The sequence below is a fragment of the Hippichthys cyanospilos genome, chromosome 17 (assembly GCF_059441005.1).
Source record: "Hippichthys cyanospilos isolate Australia breed blue-spotted pipefish chromosome 17, RoL_Hcya_1.0, whole genome shotgun sequence".
Taxonomy (NCBI): domain Eukaryota; kingdom Metazoa; phylum Chordata; class Actinopteri; order Syngnathiformes; family Syngnathidae; genus Hippichthys; species Hippichthys cyanospilos.
In genome coordinates, this window is record NC_142385.1 from 7,945,924 (window position 1) to 7,964,492 (window position 18,569).

The 18,569-nt window shown below is 40.1% G+C and overlaps 1 protein-coding gene across 4 annotated transcripts in view; it reads right to left on the reverse strand.

The window, feature by feature from the left end:
* Positions 1-18,569, reverse strand: part of dnmbp (dynamin binding protein) — a 41,227-nt gene that overhangs the window by 1,101 nt on the left and 21,557 nt on the right. For 3 of the 4 annotated variants that reach the window (XM_088439439.1, XM_088439441.1, XM_088439442.1), the window contains 12 exons: positions 8,422-8,630; positions 8,242-8,341; positions 8,019-8,166; positions 6,530-6,547; positions 5,670-5,869; positions 4,430-4,560; positions 4,221-4,325; positions 4,019-4,147; positions 2,016-2,351; positions 1,734-1,934; positions 1,295-1,493; positions 30-616 (listed from right to left, as the gene is read on the reverse strand). In XM_088439439.1, coding sequence (XP_088295565.1) covers positions 30-616; positions 1,295-1,493; positions 1,734-1,934; positions 2,016-2,351; positions 4,019-4,147; positions 4,221-4,325; positions 4,430-4,560; positions 5,670-5,869; positions 6,530-6,547; positions 8,019-8,166; positions 8,242-8,341; positions 8,422-8,630 — 2,363 coding nt within the window. The remainder of the gene's footprint in view (positions 1-29; positions 617-1,294; positions 1,494-1,733; positions 1,935-2,015; positions 2,352-4,018; positions 4,148-4,220; positions 4,326-4,429; positions 4,561-5,669; positions 5,870-6,529; positions 6,548-8,018; positions 8,167-8,241; positions 8,342-8,421; positions 8,631-18,569) is intronic. The other variant, XM_088439440.1, reaches the window with a different exon arrangement.

Sequence of the window (18,569 nt, forward strand, 5' to 3'; positions counted from 1 at the left end):
ACACAAAAGCATCGAAAGATAAAGCTCACCTGATGTCCGTCCGAGTCGACATCCTGCTCCGACTCGGGCTCGCTGAAATCGTCCACAGAGTACTCCGCCTTATTGCGTGCGCCGTTCTTCCACTGGCAAGAATTGTAAGCTTTGTCGCCGCGTCTCTGTTGCGAGCCGTTTCGGTTCGAGGAATAAGAGTCCGTCTCCGACTGCTCGCTCGGGCTGGCTTGACCGGCGTCATACGAGTCCCTGTGGCGGCCCGAGTGCTGCTGATAGGAGGACTCGGCTTTCCTGCGAGCGGGGGCGGCGCGGCGGTCAGCGACCTCCTTGCGGTCGGAGGCGTTCCGCGGCGAGGAGTCGCTCTGGACGGCCGAGTCGGGGTGAGGCCCGCGAGACGGGGTGGAGTCCAGGGACGGGTGGTTTTGGGGTTGCGTGGTGGAGAAGCTGACCATGGCCGTTTCTTGGTTGAAGGTTAGCGTGCTGTTGCTGTTCTGGCGCGAGAAGACGGGCGAGGAGCCGCCGTAGCCCGATTCGTTGGACGATTGGCTCTCGATGGACACGTCCGACTGACTCCTGCGGGGGTTGTAGGGCTTGAGGAAGGAGCTGTACACGAAGCCTTTGGTAACTGCGGATCAAAAAAAAAAAAGTTAAAAGTGTGATCAACAAATGAAGCTTCATGAAGCACTTGATATTTTTTATTCCTCTAGATGCCGTTCTTGGTTTGAAGAGAGGAAATTTAATACTTTTCCACTGCACTAGTGTTTATTTTGAAACCAAGTGCCAGCTAGAAGAGTAAAAAAAAAAAAAGGTGCTTCATGAAGTTTCATTTTCAGATTACTGGTTAAACAATTTGCCCACCATTTTTCTAATGACTGTTGTCATTTGCAATGACAAATGTTTATTCCTGTGGACATGTCCAGCAAAGACATAAAGAGGACAACTCCACTAGGGATAGACCAATTGTGGGCTGGGCTGATTATCTGCTCTGGTATTTGGCAATTTGATGAAAACGCTGCACCTTTGCTTTTGTTTGAAATTTACCTGGAAAGAAAATATTCAGGAAGTTTTGATATGTTGTTATTTTGAAATTTAAGAAAACTTGACTTAAAATGTACTTTTTAAGACATGTAGATGAGACTGGGAACTCACTAAGCCATGAGACTTTTTCAAGATCAATGTCTAAAATGTATTTGAATTAACAGAGGTGAAATCTTCTCAACAATCCAGAAGAATCCATTTTCCTCCGTTTAAATTTTGCCGATCAGCTGGACGACTGAGAATCTCACCTAAAAGTCCAACCTACCGCCGTTATCAATCAGCCAGCGATTGTTGCTCCCCATTGGGTCTTGTTGTTTGATGATGCCCACCAGGTCCCCCTCCAGGATGGAAACATCCAGATCCTGGGCCGCATTGAAGTTCCTCTCAGCCTGGAAGAGCTTCCCAGGGCCGTAGCGTGACATCAGGCCGGCTCGATGCTCATCAGTCTGTAAGATGCAGTTGGGCTGGACATAGAAATAAGGAGTAAGACCGTGAAACAACCACCAGTCAACAGTGATGCGGAAATGAAGCTTCATGAGGCACCTGCGGCATGCGGCACATTTGATTTTAACAGGCACTCTGCAAGTTATCAGCAAATCGAACTTAAGGATTTTTAATACTATGACGGAAACAGTACATTTTCAAATTACGAGCAAATTAATTGGAACATGAAGCTATTTGTTCTTGACTGAAAAATGACTCACAGGTCCTTGGATTTGCTTTTTCGAGCTCTGCTTCTCCAGGGTTTTCTTGTTGGGGGTGATGCTTGTGGTGTTTGTGGTGGTGCTAGCTTGGGGCAGGTTTTCAGGGCAGAAGCTGAAGCTCTGCAGAAGCTGAAGAACGCGACTGTGCTCTTCTTGAAACTGAGCGACCAAGTTGCCCTCAGTGCCCATCTTGCAAGTAAACTAGAAAAAAAAAAATCCAGAGAAAGTTGTTTTGAAGCCGCTTCAGAAATGGTGAAACCAACCCTTCCAAATTGTACTCACAACTTGAAGGAGAGGTTTCAGCTCTCCGAGGGTGGTCTTCATGAAGTCCTTCTGCGATTGAGCGAAGGCCTTCACGCAGCCGGTGAAGAGCTCCTCGGCGGCGCTGTGGAACTTGGGGAGCTCGTCCAAGAGCTGGGCGTTGAGAGCCTCGTAGTTGCTGCGCGCCACATGGAGCTCGTCTTGAACCCGTCGATCCTTCAGGCGCTCGGCGCGCTCCTTGCAGTTGTCGTAGTCCAGCAGCTTGTCGAAACGTTTCTGGACCAGCTTGTGAGGCCCGGCGAACATGAGGAGCAGCTGGGTAAGCGGGTTGATGACCAAAGTCTCTGTGCGCTCCTTCTGCTCGACAAAAAGAGAACGAGTCAAGATGGCGGGAAGGCAATTCAGCTTTGAATACAGATTATACGCTAAAACCACAAGTCAAAAATTCTTCCCTGACTTACACCACAAAAAACAATAGACCAAGTAGGAACCACTGTACAGGTAATTATTTTTTTTTTTTCTTCAGACTTTATTAGGTTTTTTTTTTTTTAATTACTCACTTCATGTTAGCAAAGCTATGATAAAATGTATCAAAGTAGCATCAATAACAGCTTGTTCTTACTTTATTTAGCCATGTTTATTAGTTAAAAAAAAACAACTTATTTAGCCATTAGTATATTCAGTTATAGTAGCCCTTTGAAGCACAGATGTCAAACTCAAGGCCCGGGGGCCCAATCTGGCCCGCCGTATCATTTTATGTGGCCAGCAAAATGCTGGTTTGACTTCAAGTTTCTAGCTAAAATACTAAATTTCAAGTTGTCTTCAACTTGTACAAATTTGAGGGAAAAAAAACAAACAAGCTTTCTTTTTTTAATTACCATATTTTCCGCATTATAAGGCGCACCTTAAAGTCCTAATTTTTTGAAAAAGCTGATGCTGTGCCTTATAATCAAATGCGCCTTATATATGGATCAATATTGAGATTGGGATTCATAGATGGGGAATGAACTGATAAAGTAAGCTTTACCCGTTTCTTTTGTGTGTTTACAGTTGAAGAAAGTTATTATTTGAGTTATTATATGAATTATTATTGTTATTACTTATATATTATAAGTATATTATATTGTATTGTATATTGTTATTACTATATTGTGATTGAAAAGGTTTTAAAATATGTCATTAATTGAGGCTGCACCTTGTAATCTGGTGCGCCTTATATATGGAAAAAGTTTTAATAATAGTCATTAATTGATGGTGCGCCTTATAATCCGGTGCGCCTTATAGTGCGGAAAATACGGTAATATCTCTCTTTTGAACAGTTTTTGCTGACTGATTTCAAAACTAGATGTGTGACGAACACACTGAGAATTTGACATCACAATCATAGCGGCACCCCTGAAAGAACTATGATATTGCCCACGATGAAAATGAGTTTGACACCCGCTTTAAGGGCTCCTTTTTTCATGCTAGCTTCTTCTATTTTAAAGCTATGAAATTCAAATGAGGCACAAAATAACAACAAAAAAAAGAATCCAAGTTGTGAGGGATGCAGAATTATTTAAATTATTTAAATTGCGAAAAGCCGATTTAGCTTTTTCTTTTTTTTTTTTTACTCACTTGACAACGTTAGCAAAGCTATGGAAACATGTAGCATGTGGGAAGACATAGCATACACATGAAGCAATGCTAAAGGATACCTTACTTATTAACCGTTTTCTGCTGGAAAAAAATAGTTTCCTATAATTAACTGAATAATTTAACAATTAATTATTTTTCATGTAGAATTCATATAATTTAACTTTTTTTTCCTATTACTCCACAATGTTCGCAAAGCTATGGGAAGATGTAGCAGAAAAGTAGAACACTAGCTTGTGCTAATCATACATAATAGATTTATTTTTACTTTTGAATTTAAAAGTACATTTCAGAGTCTGTAATTTTGTATATAAGTACAAGCGACTAATCATGACTGCTACTTTTACATTTATTTTTTTTTTTTAACTTTGGACTTGGACTTCACTTACAAATTCGGTAAACTGTTTGTCGCTGATGCAGCGATGGGCTCTCTGGAAGCGCTCCGTGTCGGGAATACTTCGCTCCGTGTAGATGTCGCAGAAGCTGATGGCCGCCAGCACTTTCACCGAGGCCGATTCCTGCGGACGATTCAATACCATCACAACCTTCTAACTTGTAGTTCTGATGAGATCCATGTCAAAATGTAAATACCCTGATATGTTGCAGATAGAGAGAAATATCCCTGATGAAAGATTTAATGAGTCGCTCTTGCAGCCGGAACTTCTTCTCAGCCTCGTCAAACGCCTCGTCTTTGATCTGCGCAGAGACGGGAAGTTCAGCGCCGCCGATTTCCCACACTTGACTCCGGAACTCAAGCGGCGTTAAGGCTCTCGAGCACCCGTGGGAAACCTCGTTTGTACCTGGGGTGAAATTCCCGTCAGGTGCTTGAGGTGACTGCTGACACGGTTGGATTTTTTGATGATGGAATGCATGCTCAGTTTGGAGATTTTGTCAATGAATGTGTCTTCGTCGCCCTTTCTGTATTTCACCACTGTGGACAAAAAAGGGGACAAGGAGAAGACATGAGTTTGCTTCGACACATCGGTCACTGCCAATGACCGCTATGGACGTCATAGATCCATTTGAACAGGATTGGCAGTGGATGTCAAGCCGATTATGCTGATTGGGCATGGGTTGATACTTTATTATTTCTGACACTGATAACGGTGAGTAAAAATAGTGCAGTATCACTTTTTTCCCTTCAAAGAGGCAACTCACTGACTCAACTCCGCAAACAGCCAATCAAATTGTGCTCTGTTTAGAAGTGGGGATGTTCGATCCCCCTTTTTTTCAAACCGATCAAATAGTTCCCATTTTTAGCACAAAATCCTGTCAGTGTAACAGAAACTCATTCAAACGTAAGCTTGTGAAAAAATATCAGATAGATTCATACATATTTGCAAAGGTACAAATACATACACGAGGTATGCATAACCTAACTTCAAACAGGTTTCAATGTACTTGCAAATAGGTTCGATCATATTTGCAAGTATTCTTGGAACATAGGCTAAATGCGAAAAACTAGGGATGTTTAATTCTTTCAGTGCCAAACGTTATCGGAGTGCCGACTATATTTACCATTTTCACTCATATTCAAGGCCGGCAGAATACATGCTATGTCCATGTAAACACGGGTGGTCTCGTATGAAAGATTGATTTCCATTCCTTACTTAGAATTACAAGTATGTAATGTATGTGTTGTATGTATGAAAACGCTGCCATCCAATGGTCACAGTTGTCACTACAGTGCTCAATTGGCTTAGTATCAAGTAAGCACTATTAAAGGGTATCAGCTACCCTCCATTAAAAAAAAACATACTAATGTGACGAGAATTATATTCTTTATTTTATTGCTATTTTAAAACACGATTAACAACACTTTTTTCGACTGATATCAGTAAGAGTAATCAAGTAGTCCCCCATACTGGTATCAAGTACCGATACCACTAGCACTTTTAAAACATAACATTCGATTGATACATCCCAAAATGGCATTTTCCCTAAAATTACATCAAAATAAGGGCAATTTTCAATTCTAATTTTCATTTCCCCATTGTAACCCCCCCAAAATTGTTTTGCCGTTGTCTTGTCAGTTCTCACCAAGGTCTTTCCGGCGCTTGTACTCATTAATGTTGGTGTTGATTTCCTTGACAGCCTGTAGGGCCTGAGTGAGCTGGAGCCTGTCATGGTGGCTCTCGGGCGTGGCCCCTAGAAGCTCCATAAGCAGTAGCGGGTAGCGCATGACCCGCTGCACCGGCTTGATGAGGAACGAGCCAAGGTTGATGTAGTTTGTTTTGCCCCTGAATAAATCAACAAGAAACAAACTGAAGAGCTGAAGCTAAATTGACCAAATGAAGAAGAAAAAAAAAAAGACAATTCACGGAAGCATCATAGAACAAACACAATAAGGAAAACATTAACTTGTCCAACACCATCAACAGGACAAAATAGTAGCGATGGAAAAACAAAGCTTCATGAAGCACTTGTGATATTTTTTGAACATCTCTAGATGGCACTCTGGGTCAATGACCAAGGGGATATTTAATAATTTTCCGCTGTGCCAGTGTTTTTTTTGTTTTTTTTAAGACCAACAGCACCACCTAGAGGAATAAAAAAAAAAACACACACACACAGGGGCTTCACAAAGCCTCATATTCTCATCGCTACAAAATAACTTAAAAAAAAAAAAGCACCGAAGCTGCGTCTTGTTATTGTTTTGCCGTTTTTAGTCCACATGATGGCGTTAGTTCCCCATTTCCCAGATTATGCCACATATAAGCAGGACCAGCCATCTCATTCCAACATCCACATGCAAAAAATAACAGCCATCTCAATCCGAGGAGGGGAATGACACACACACACAGGCGAAAAACACACAAACACACACACGGGTCAATCAAAGGGTGTTAGCGATCAGGATGATTGACATGCTCATTGCAACACTCTTTGTGGAGACTTACCACTCTCGATATATGGCTCTGTGGATTGAGGGGGGGCGAGAAGAGATAACAGGATTCGTCAGCCTATGAATGCTTACATTTGGATACATTCAGAGCTGAGCGAAAGCCCCAGGTTGGTTGATGGAAGATATTTTCTTAGCAAAATAAGCTAGCTACAGTGCACATACTTGATGCCATTGCATATTTTATTGTTGATCCCTTTTCTCAGTAGAAGCGGCGCCCTCTGTTTCGAAACCAACTCTGCTGTGTATCTATCAACTAGTCAACTCAAGTATCTGCGGGCCAAACAGGTGCAACAAGGTGGGGCACATTCCTTGGCTGCTCTACTTTGAGCTTTGGCTAGCATTGTCAACCCGAAGACAAATGGAAAAGAAGGAAGGCGTCTTTACAGGAAGTTTATTTCCACTTGCCTCAAGTCAAAGTTCAAGATATTAAAACAATGCTTGAATATTGCATTATTTTTGATAATGCACCCTATAAATCTTTGTTTTTATGCAAAAGAATCACTAAAAGGCAACAGTAAGTTGTTCCTTGTTCCAATTATTTTTTTCTTCATTTGAAAACGAAACTGTTCCTGTCACAAAAATTAAAAAGCATTAAATTAGACTTGCTAATAGCGGAAGTGCCTTCATGTACCCCTCCTCATGTACCACTGCTATCATCTTTCTATTCTTGTGAGATTTTAGTCACACATGAAGATGGTTTGACCAGAAAATTTTAAGGCTGCGTCTTACAATTACTTTAATAATAGATTATTGTATGTTTGTCCTGAAGTGCCTTCACATACTCCTGATTGAGAACCACTGCAACAAAAAAAAAAAACTTCAAAAAAGGTCTATTTTTGGTACCTGGAGTGAGATTCTTGGGAGACTTAAGTCACTCATAAGGTCAGATTGAACAGAAAATTATTATAAGGCTGCATCTAACAATTATTTCAATAATAATCTGCAGATATTAAAAAAAAAGTTGAATTTCCATCCCACTATCCAAAAATAAGACATTATTTGAAACTGGCAATGCAATAATAAAAAACTATGATTCCATTACTGCTTTGATTTATAAAGACTGGTTACATGGAGTTTACAAAAATGGTTATCAATTCATCTGATAATTGTTTACTTGTCAATTAATAGCTAAAGAGCTATCAAATCTTGTTTGACTTATTGAGAACTATCTTCTAATAAAATCTGGGTTGAAAAAAAAATATTAGCTAATTTTGGGACTATTTGACTGCCGTTTCACCCACCCAACCCCACCATGCATTCCAACACTAGTCAACATCAGGAAATATCTGTTCTAGTATTATTAATCCAGACACACATATTTCAGTGACCAATGTTGCGTCATGCAGGGGCGGCGCTACGTGGTGGCCAAGACTGTCCATGGCCACGCCTTGTCACTTTCTGACCACACCCACACAGAGTGAAAAATAAACACATCCAGGGTCCAGTCTAAGCGACAGACTTCTATTTTTTATTTTTTTTCTTACCTCAGCCTCTCCAGACACTCCAACACATGGCGCTGTATGCTTTCGTCTTTCTCGTAGCTTTCCAGAAGCGAGATGGCTTCGTCGTGGTTCTGGCAATACACGTTGTACACGGCCTCCAGCTCGGCTTTAAAGTCCAGGAAGACCTTCCCTGGAGAGTCACGAGGTCAAAAGAGTTGAGTTTATAAAAACTGAAAACAATATTAAGCTCTCTTTTAAAGCTTACCAATAGAATCCGTTTCCTCCAGCGTTTCAAAGAGCCGCTGCGACAGATCGATGACAGCGTTGATGTTCCCAAAAAGTCCGTCAAAATCCACGTTCTTCACCTTCAAACAAAAATGACATCTTATTACTTCGTTTGTGCCAATTACCTTTTGGCACATTCTAAATTACAACTGGTCCTGACCTGCTTCTTCTGCAGAGGCTCAACAATCTCCACCACGCACATTTGGAGGTCCTTGATGTAGTCTTTCTCCGTCTGCAGTAGCTCCTCGATCACCTTGGACCGCTTTTCAAGCATCCTCAGCTCGGGGTCCTCGGCGTCGGCGCTGGGCGTGGCGTCGTCGGCTGGAGTGGCTTTAGAGGGTTTGGGTTGCGATGACAGCTGTGTCATCTCTGAGAAGATCAAAAGGAAGATAGCTTTAACGACATTGAATATGGATTATGTGAAGGGCGCCAACTTGGGTTGCGGGCGTGAGATGGCATTTGTAGAGTTTCATGTAGATTATGGTAATTGAACCCCATAGACAGTCTCAGCTATTTAATGCTGAGTTTTTATTTTCACCCAAATACCATGGATCCCCGAGTTACAGCGTCCCTGGCTTACATTTTTCTCATGTTGCGATGTGGAATACAGAGTTTTTTCGTCCCCTTTTTACGGTATCTTCCTCGTTTTGTGACGTGGAATACTGAGTTTTTTCGTCCCCTCTTTAGGGTATTTTCCTCGTTTTGTGATGTGGAATACTTAGTTTTTTTTGTCCCCTCTTTACGGTATTTTCCTCGTTTTGTGACAAAAACAACTGTCATGACCCTAGGGGCTTGGCTGTATTTGTGTTGTTTTGTTTCCATCTGCAGGCATTTCCTGTTGCGGTCAATGCCTCCATGCAACCAGTCACTACAATGCTGGTCTGCTTTTGGTCGACCTCACTCGTTTCAAAATGGCGGAACGGTAAAGCTTTGTGCGATTGTGAGTGGTTACAAAAACGTATTTAAAGTGCATTTTACTGCTTAATTCAAACTTGAATGGGTTAGCCATGGCTCTCAAGATTGCTTGTGATGTTAAAGAGAGAAGTAAGATGATGATTTATATGGAAACAAACCTGGAGATAATCAAGAAATATGAAAGTAGCCTATTACCTTTATGAAAGAATATGGGCATAACAAGCGCCACTCAAAGGTAAATAAATCCTTTCTATATTTTTTATTTATGATGTTTTCTGATTGTATACATGTATATGATATATAAGTAGCACTTACTATACTATATTGATACCAATTTTTAATATGTATGTACAATTTTGATGTTTTTACCTGGGGTTCTAAACGCATTAGCTATTGAACATAACTTTGGATTGCCTGCTATACGGCGACTTCACCTTACGAGCCCAACCGCGGAACAGATTAATCTCGTAACACGGGGGTCCACTGTATACGTGTAAAGGAGGGCCAAAGCGCCCCCCCTCCCACACACACACACACACACACACACACACACACACACACACACACACACACAAACCACCTTACCAACCATCAAACGCAAAAAACTCTTCCCCACATCTGCCTGTTTGATCAACGAGTGATATCAATCTAACCGAGCCGCATTTCTCAGGGTACCAAGGTCCACAGAGAGAGCCCCGTTCACGCGCCACTGCTTTTCATGAATGGATCTAAAAGCGAGTGGACTCTGGTTCTTTGTGTGTGTACAATGTCCTGTGACAGCGAGCGGAGATTTGGTGGCTTGCAGGGAGCCTAAGACGCCAGAAGGGAGGGTGGGATAGTAGAACTCTAATGATGGGACTGAAATAGACAAGTCCAACCTGGCTGATAATCAGCGCCAATATTGGGCATTTTGATGATTATTTGCAATGATTTTAGGGACCAACGTCCAAAACTTTGATAATTAGGGATACAGAAATGAGCACTTTGACGATTACAGGTGCCAAACCTTTGCCATTTTTATGATTACAAGTGAGGATATCTGGATATTTGATGATAATTGGTGCCGAATTTGGCATTTTGCTGATAATTGGTACCTTGATTTGTGATTTTGATCATTACGGGCGCAGACATTCTGTGTTTTGACCATTATGGTGCAGAGATTCTGCATTTTGATGATTATAAATGCTGATATTTGGCAATTTGTCAATTACGGGCACAAATATGTTTTTCTGTTGATTATGGGCACATTTTTATACATGATGATTATTGTTGCGGATACTCGACATTGATGAATATCGACATTGGCTTTTACAAAAAAATCTGTCCATTTAACGAAAAAAAAATGGTGTTAACTTCAGGGAACTTGAATTTTACTTGAATTTTCATATTAGATTTTTTTATACATACTCTTCTGACCCGGAAAAAAGACTGCACCGTTTTTCCCCTCACTTTTTCACGCTTTCGTTTTTTGTGAAAAATCAAAAACAAGATTAGTGAAAAGCTAACATTTCTGTTAATTTGAAATTTTTGAAGCGCTTTATTTAATGTAGACTACGACAGGGAGCTATTTACCAGTTTAAGTTTTAAATGAACTTTTTAAGACATGGTGAAGATTCCGGGAGTAGGAAGTCCCTACATTTTTCTTGTTAGAATTTTAAAAGAAAATTGAGTCTAGAAGCAGTTTGAAAATTTCTGCTGCGATATGCGAAATAAACAAATTCCTAAGAAGATTTCAACAAAGTTGTAGTTTGCATTTTTTGTATATGTTGTGCCACTGTTGGCTTCAAAATACCAGTTATTTGTTTCTAATTCTTCCCACGTAAAAGATCTCTGAATCAAAAATAAAAACTGAGAACCCTTAATTGAACAGCGCTGCATTTGACAGATGAGGGTGACGTCACCATTGCGGTTCTTAACAGATGCCGCTGGACGCTAATATCGTTAACGCCACTTATCCTCAACGCAAAGCCGTGCTAACACAGGAAATTATAATTGTAAGCTCCCACACAATCTGACCGTCTATGACTAAATATCCTTAAATTACACAAAAAGGATTAACAACAAAAAAGGTGCAAAATAGACACATTACACAGTTCTAATAATGAATTAAAAAAATATCAATCGATATTGGGAATCCCAAATGTGCCAACAGGTCAATTTTGGATAGTCCACCTGCTTTTTGTCTCCTTTCCAGCTTGACCTCATCTCTGTCGCTCCACCTTCACGTGATTTAGCTAAAGCTCAGCTCAAGGGAGCTTTTCTCCAGCCCCGCCATCCGTCCACTGCCGAGCCGAGCCAAGCGCGCCCAACGAGCGAGCAGTTGGCTCATGGATCGGCGCGAGTCGGACGACAAGGCACAAAAGAGTGGGCCAAACAAAGACTCGCGCGTATAATTGGAATCAATAGGGCCCGTTCCCACGTTTGATCAGCCGCATCACGTTTTGAGGTGACCCACTTTTATCAAGTGACACTTTTATTTGCTCCGCCATGTGGAATCAAAAGGGTCTGACACACACATTTGCATTTGCACAATGCAATTATTTACACTATAAATGGGACAACTTCCAAAAATACTTCCACACGCAAAATGAATATGGAGAGTTCCACAAGAATTTTTTTGACATTTTTTTAAGCCTTTGTTATAAACCAGTGAGTTTCCCAAAAGTAAAAGCGGATGTTTGTTAAAGAAATCTGGAAATCATGAGGGTGAAATTTAGAACAGTTGAACAATTAAAATCTCTTAATGATTAATCAATTATTAAATAGTTGTCAATTACTTTGATAATGGACTAGTTGCTGCACCACTCCAACATTTCATACAAAATTGCCAGCACAATATTTTGCAAGATTGCGCCAGTGTCACAAAACGCCAACTTGTGAAAGTGATTCAGAGGTTTTCTTTGAGAGAACCGGCGGCACGCAAACCGCAAACATCACATCATCACACTCACGGGCATTTGTTGCACAAATTTTGCAAAGAAGGGTTTTGAAAGTACAATTCTATAACAAAAAAAAAGTGGTGTCATGCAAATTTGAGCTGCATCTGGAACTTCTAAGACTCATTTCAGACAAAATTAGATCTTCACCCACCTGCTGCAAGCCACTTTCCTCAAGCCCTCTTACCCCAACTTTTCTTTGTCATGCACACTACAGTAGCTCAAAGCACACTAGCCATTTTAAGATAGTCCATTGTCAAGATTAGAGTCCGGCTCCCACGGCCGCTCGCCCAATATGTGCAATCGCCATTCCACAGCTCTAATTACCATGAGAAAGAATGGGAAGCCACCATGATTGCACACACCAGTGAAGATGACCTCTGCGGTGTTTCATAAAAGCTGTAAGTGGAGTAAGGTTATAACAGGGTTTGCTTTCATTTGTTTAGTTTTTGTTTTTTAGGCCACATTTTTAAAAAAGGGAACAGATAAACCTCGCATAATATATTGTAATGTAATGCAATGTGGTTTAGCTAGTGACAGAATCCATGGGCAAGTTCCAGTCCAGGTCTTAGCTGGAACCAATTCATGTTTTTACAGACACCTGACCCAACTCCACCTCAGCTTGAAATGCCAAAACATCACAAGAAAGCCAAAATGCTACAAAGTTACTTCCGAATGGGAAACTTTAAAACAAACATGGGAAACTTTAAAACTAACAACAAAAAAGCAGCCGATCAAAAGTCAAAGTTGAGGTCAGGCTAAATCAAAGCATGCAAGCGTGTCCACGAGACAATGCACAGTCGCCATGGCAACCAAGCCAGCAGGGGGGAAGTGAGGACCCTTTCTCATATCAGGCCAAAGTTTTTGGGAGAGCAGTGAGGGAGTGACTTCCAGCAATCACATTTTGTTTTTGTTAGGACATGATATTACATGAGAGAAGCTTCATGGAAACTTAAGCGAGTTCGAACTTGCAATTAGTCCTGAATGTACCAGAACAAACTGTGATTCTGTTAACAAATATAAACTGTTTCAGTTTTTAAGTAAACGCATTAGGGAAACTTGAGAAATTGGCACTGGAGATTCCACAAGATGACATCCCACCAAACAGTGGTTCTCAAAAAGGGGTAAGACGAAGGCAATTCTGGTGTTTGATAAGATTTTAAGAGTTTTTGCAGGAAGTAGCAAATCTAAAGCTTTTTAATTCAATGGTAAGAACAGTTAGTTTGTTTTCAAATAAAGAGTAAATGAATTGGAAAATTACGCAACTTATTGCTAAATCAAAAAGGTCAATTTTGCCCGAGCTGCAGCATTTAATTGACTACGAATCACATACAATAACCATTTTGATCATTGTTTCATGGTTTTGAGGTCTAGTTCAATTTAAAACTGTCCAAATCAAGCAATTTAATATTTTCACAATAAAACTGCCAACATTCTTGCTATTTTTTCTAACATGTAACAGACCAAACAGCAATTTGCTCTTAGTTTACTTTTATTATTGTGTCGTCTATTTGAAATAATGTGTTGTTTTTATATAATGTGAATTTAAAACTTGTTTTTATTCGACTAATCAGCAGATTAAATGATTGTGAAAAAATGCATTCGTTGCAGCCCTTCAATTTACCCGTCAAACTGTCCTCATGTGTTCTCGAACGGGGTTACACGATGGGAAGTTCTACTTTTCAAATTAAGAGCAAATCACTTGAAACATGAAGCTAGCAAATTTTGCTTTGCAAAATATTGCATGCCTTTATTTTTGCTCACTTTTATACGGATGCACACTGTCATTTGAGATACTTTTTTTCCCAGCAAAACATACTCTGTTACACAATCTATATTGTGGAGTTGCTGAATAAAATACGCCTAGAATTACCACCAAAATGTAGTTCCAATGTGACAGACCACATCCTGCTTATCTCTCGGGTCAAATGTTAAAGGGTCACATTCCAGCTAGCGATCAAATCTCACAGTAAGCGCTATGTTCAAGCAAACAAACGCAGCAGCTTATTGAGCTCAGGTTTTTGTTTTTTGTGAGCGGCTGCAATAGGTTGACTAAATAAAGTGCTCATGGGTAAAACGAAGGAATTTTCTCATTTGGCTGCACCGCTTCATGCACAATTGATTGAAGAGACCATCAGTTTTGCATATGAGGAGAAAGCAAACTCATCTACTGGGGCTTTTTACTACAGCTAGTTTTCATGCTATGAAGACGTTGCCTGAATAGTAAAGTACTACTTGTACACGGCCCATGTGTGTGGAGAGATTTGCCAAATCTGTTGTCATGATAATTGTTGGCGACAAAGGCTCCTTTTACACGGCACCAAAAAGCCGACATTTCTTCCAGCGCCAAAGGCAGTGCCGGGCATAAGTTTGGAAACACCCTGCAATACAGCGTTTACTGTGTATTTAAATAGAGGTGCAACGATTAATCGACTACTAATCAGTTAGCACCCCCCCCTCAAATAAATAAATAAATAAATAAAATAAAACAGAATTTCAGCTAATACTGAGCTCATCAGAAAGCCCTGCAGAAGCCTCACGATGATTCGGATCATTAAGTAACGTTTGATCCCGATTACAGCTTTACACATCCAGGAATTGTCTCATATGATGTGGATTATTCTTTAAGACCTGCAATGAGTTTCGATTTACAGCTGTGCATTATCAAAAGTTAATTGCTTATTTTGTAATTTAGACTTGTCAAAGTAGCCACTTTTTGATCAAAACTTTGCACATCTTCAAATGATCTTGAATGATGTGGATGATGCTTTTAATGACAGATGTGCATTATCAAGTGATAATCGCTTGTTTTGAAATATAGATTCGTCAAAATAGGCACCCACATCTTCCCAGATTAACACGTTGCACATCCTGGAATCATCATATGATGTGGCTGATGCTTTATGACTTGGAAAGACTTTCCGTTCACAGCTGTGCATTATCACAAAGTTGATTGCTTGTTTTGTAATTTAGGTTCTTCAAAGTCGGCATCTTCTGCCCAGATAATCACTTTGCACATCTTGGAATGATCTCATATGATGTGGAGGATGCTTTGTCATTTAATGACTCTCAGTTCCCAGCTGTTCATAATCAAGAGTAAATCACTTGTTTTTTAATTTTGATTCTTTAAAGTAGGCATCTTCTGCCCAGATACACACTTTGAACATCTTGGAATGATCTCATATGATGTGGATGATGCTTTATGACATTAATTTTCAATTCACAGCTGTGCATAATCAAGAGTTAATCACTTGTTTTGTAATTTAGATTGTTCAAAGTAGACACCTGCTTAGATTACTACTTTGCATATTTTGACTTTTCTAATATGATATGGATAATGCTTTATGACCTGAAATTTAAAGTCACAGCTGTGCATTATCAATGATGAATTTGAAGGCGTCTCCAAGCTTTTACAAAATACTTCATTTACATACGAGTCTCTTGTATGTTTTGAACAAATTTCAGCAAGCAAGTTTGATTGTATACAACATATCAAGTGAATGTACTGTACTGCTTACATTCACAGTACATTCAAGTGAATGTACTGTACTGCTTACCCCCCCCCAAACACACACACTTTTTTTTCAACAGGTTTATCAGTGTTTCTACTGGCACTGCATTATGATGGATTTATACTTCAAATCCATAGCCTGACTTTTTTGTTTTCACATGTAGACTGTGAGGCAGAATGAAAAACCGGCCACGTGAGACACGTGTGATGTGGACGCCTGGAGGCAGGTTTCGAAAACTATGAAAGCAGGAGGAGTCAAATGTAAAGTGTGCAAAAAAGGTTAAATATTATGGAACCGCCACGACTACCAAGGGGCCAACTTGAAATACCTCCAGTATTTGCACATTCATTTCCTCAATAACATTTTCACAGCGAAGCAAAGCAAAGCTGGTATTTCACCTTTAATTCTTAACCGATACAGTTATTATTGCTTGAAAGATGTCGTAAGCTTTCATTGTGGCATCACATGTGCACTGACTCACGCTGACTTTTGGACTATCAACATGCTAACCAGCGGGTGTGATAAGACTTTGGTACAATGTTGTGCTCCGATTTGAAATATGGTCGCGAGATGTGCTTGCTTAATTAACCCCACCACCCCCCGAGTAATGGTGATGATTGTTAACGGATTAGCCAGGACAACCAGCATGACACAATGGCGCCAGACACTAAAAAGACACTAAAAAGTCTGAGTGACTGTTTTCAGAGTCCAAACATAGTTGTATGCCTTGTTTGAGTCGACATCCTCCTGTGCAGGTTAAATTTCAAAGATAATTGATAAAATACCCTATGAAAGTGTTATTATTGCAAATGTATATCTGAATGCCAGAAATGTGACAAAAAGTCCAAAAGTTCAAGGGTGCGAATACTTTTGCAAGCTCGATTAGTCTTATTATTATAACCAGAACAGCTAAATTAAATTAAAAATATTTTAGGATTAGTAAACAACTGCAATAATGGAAGTTATACGAATGTACACACCCTCATAACTAGAAACTCAGCATTAATTACAAATATTTTATAGAAAATTAGTAAAATATAAAACTGATATAATGATGTTGCAAAAGTGGAAATAACTCTCTTATAACTAGGATCAAGCTGTGTTCAGTATTAGCCCATTACATTCAAACTCATGTTAAATCAAATGTGCCTTTGATCCAAAACACATACATTTGAGATTTTCCTTTAAAGGGACAATGTGCAAGATTTAGACCGTTTTTCATTAAAAAAAAGAAATAAATGATTGTAAATTTCAAAGACTTGCAAATGAATGTGTTCTCATTGACCAACAGTATGTTTTATATAATCATAGGTCTAGTTATCAATAAATTATATTACATGGGTGGCGACACGTCTCTGGAGGCAGCCATGTTTGCTATAGCTACGGACAATAGTAAATGCAGCACCAGCAGCACCGCCTGCTGTCCGTAATGAAAAACGGTTGAAATCTTACATACTATCCCTTTATGTGTTTCCTTTAAATGTAATTCCTGAAGGTTTTGTGCTCACAATGACCACTATACTTAGAACTCTCTTTAAAACTCCTTCCTACAGCACCAAGGCATGATACTGTGATTTCAAAACACTGCGATTTACTGTAAGGATGGTGCTCTTTTGGTTTTAACCCCAACATATCTTTTGGAATGATCAATCTTGGTTTGCCCGGACCATAACAAAATCTACAAACCACATAAGGGACATAGTGTGGATAAATTCTGGCCATTGCAGCATCAGCTACAGGAGGGTATGCACACTTTTGCAAACACATTATTTCTGTTATTTGTACCGAGTTCAGGGCACAATAATTGTAGAAAATGCCTTGAAATGGTTTATCCAAGTCTTAATTTTCTTCTATTGCAAAAACATTGCATTCTAACAGGAGTGTGTAGACTTTTTATTTTCAGTGTTTTGATTGGTCAATGGTCAACTTGTTTAAAAAACAGCTAATATGTCCCATCACTCCTCATCTCAATGTCACCAAAATGCCCTTCAAATCCACAAAGGGTTGGAACGGGATGGTCTAATGTTTTTAGCCGTGCAATCAAATACAAACTCCTGACAGGGCTGAAACACTTTAACAGGATTAAAGGATGACAAGCCGGTAAGCGTGCATGTGAGTGTTTTGAAAAATGGCGTCACCTCTCAAACAAGTCCCCTTTGCGCACACACACCCACATACACACACACGCACGCACATCGAGTATCAGTCTTTAAGCATAGGAGTCAGGAGCTAGCCACTGCTTGGCACCAGACAGACCCCCGCCATCCACTCGCCATGCTGACGCTAGGGATTAATACCCGGGCTCCTGAAAGGGGGCCGCCGCGGACTGTGTGTGCGGCCGTGCATGTGTGTCTAGGTGACTGGGGGAGGGGTCGTGAGGGGCGCCACCTGCTTCTTCTCAGACACAATACATTCAAAGCTAGTTTGGCTCTCAAAAACAGGACTTGGTCTTGGTTAGCAATTTGTCACAGATAGACCCAAATCAGAACTTATTTCCACTGAGAAAACATCAACTAACACGATACCCTAAAACTTTCGGGTATTTTGTCCAAGACTGTTTTCTTTCGGATAAACTCAGACCGAAGATGGTCAGGAGTTTTTTGAACGAACTCAGACCGAAGATGGTCAGGATACTAAGGTTCAATTTTGTAAGAAAAAGATGCTAAAACTAACCAGACTTGTTACGTATGAAGACATCTTTCGTAAACTTGAGAACTACCTTGAGTGGCAAGGACAACAAAAACCAAGAGGCTGCAAAACAAGTTCCACAAGTCTATAGACTGAAGTAAATGCTCTCTTCCTGTGGGATGGCTCAGGCTTATACGCATATTAACTCAGACTGGTTCATGAAAAGACATCTTGATGTGAAGAATGATAAGTCTGGCCACTTAGTTTGAAACCTCAGGCATTGACGAGGTCACGTGACGTCTTGACCTAGTTTTATC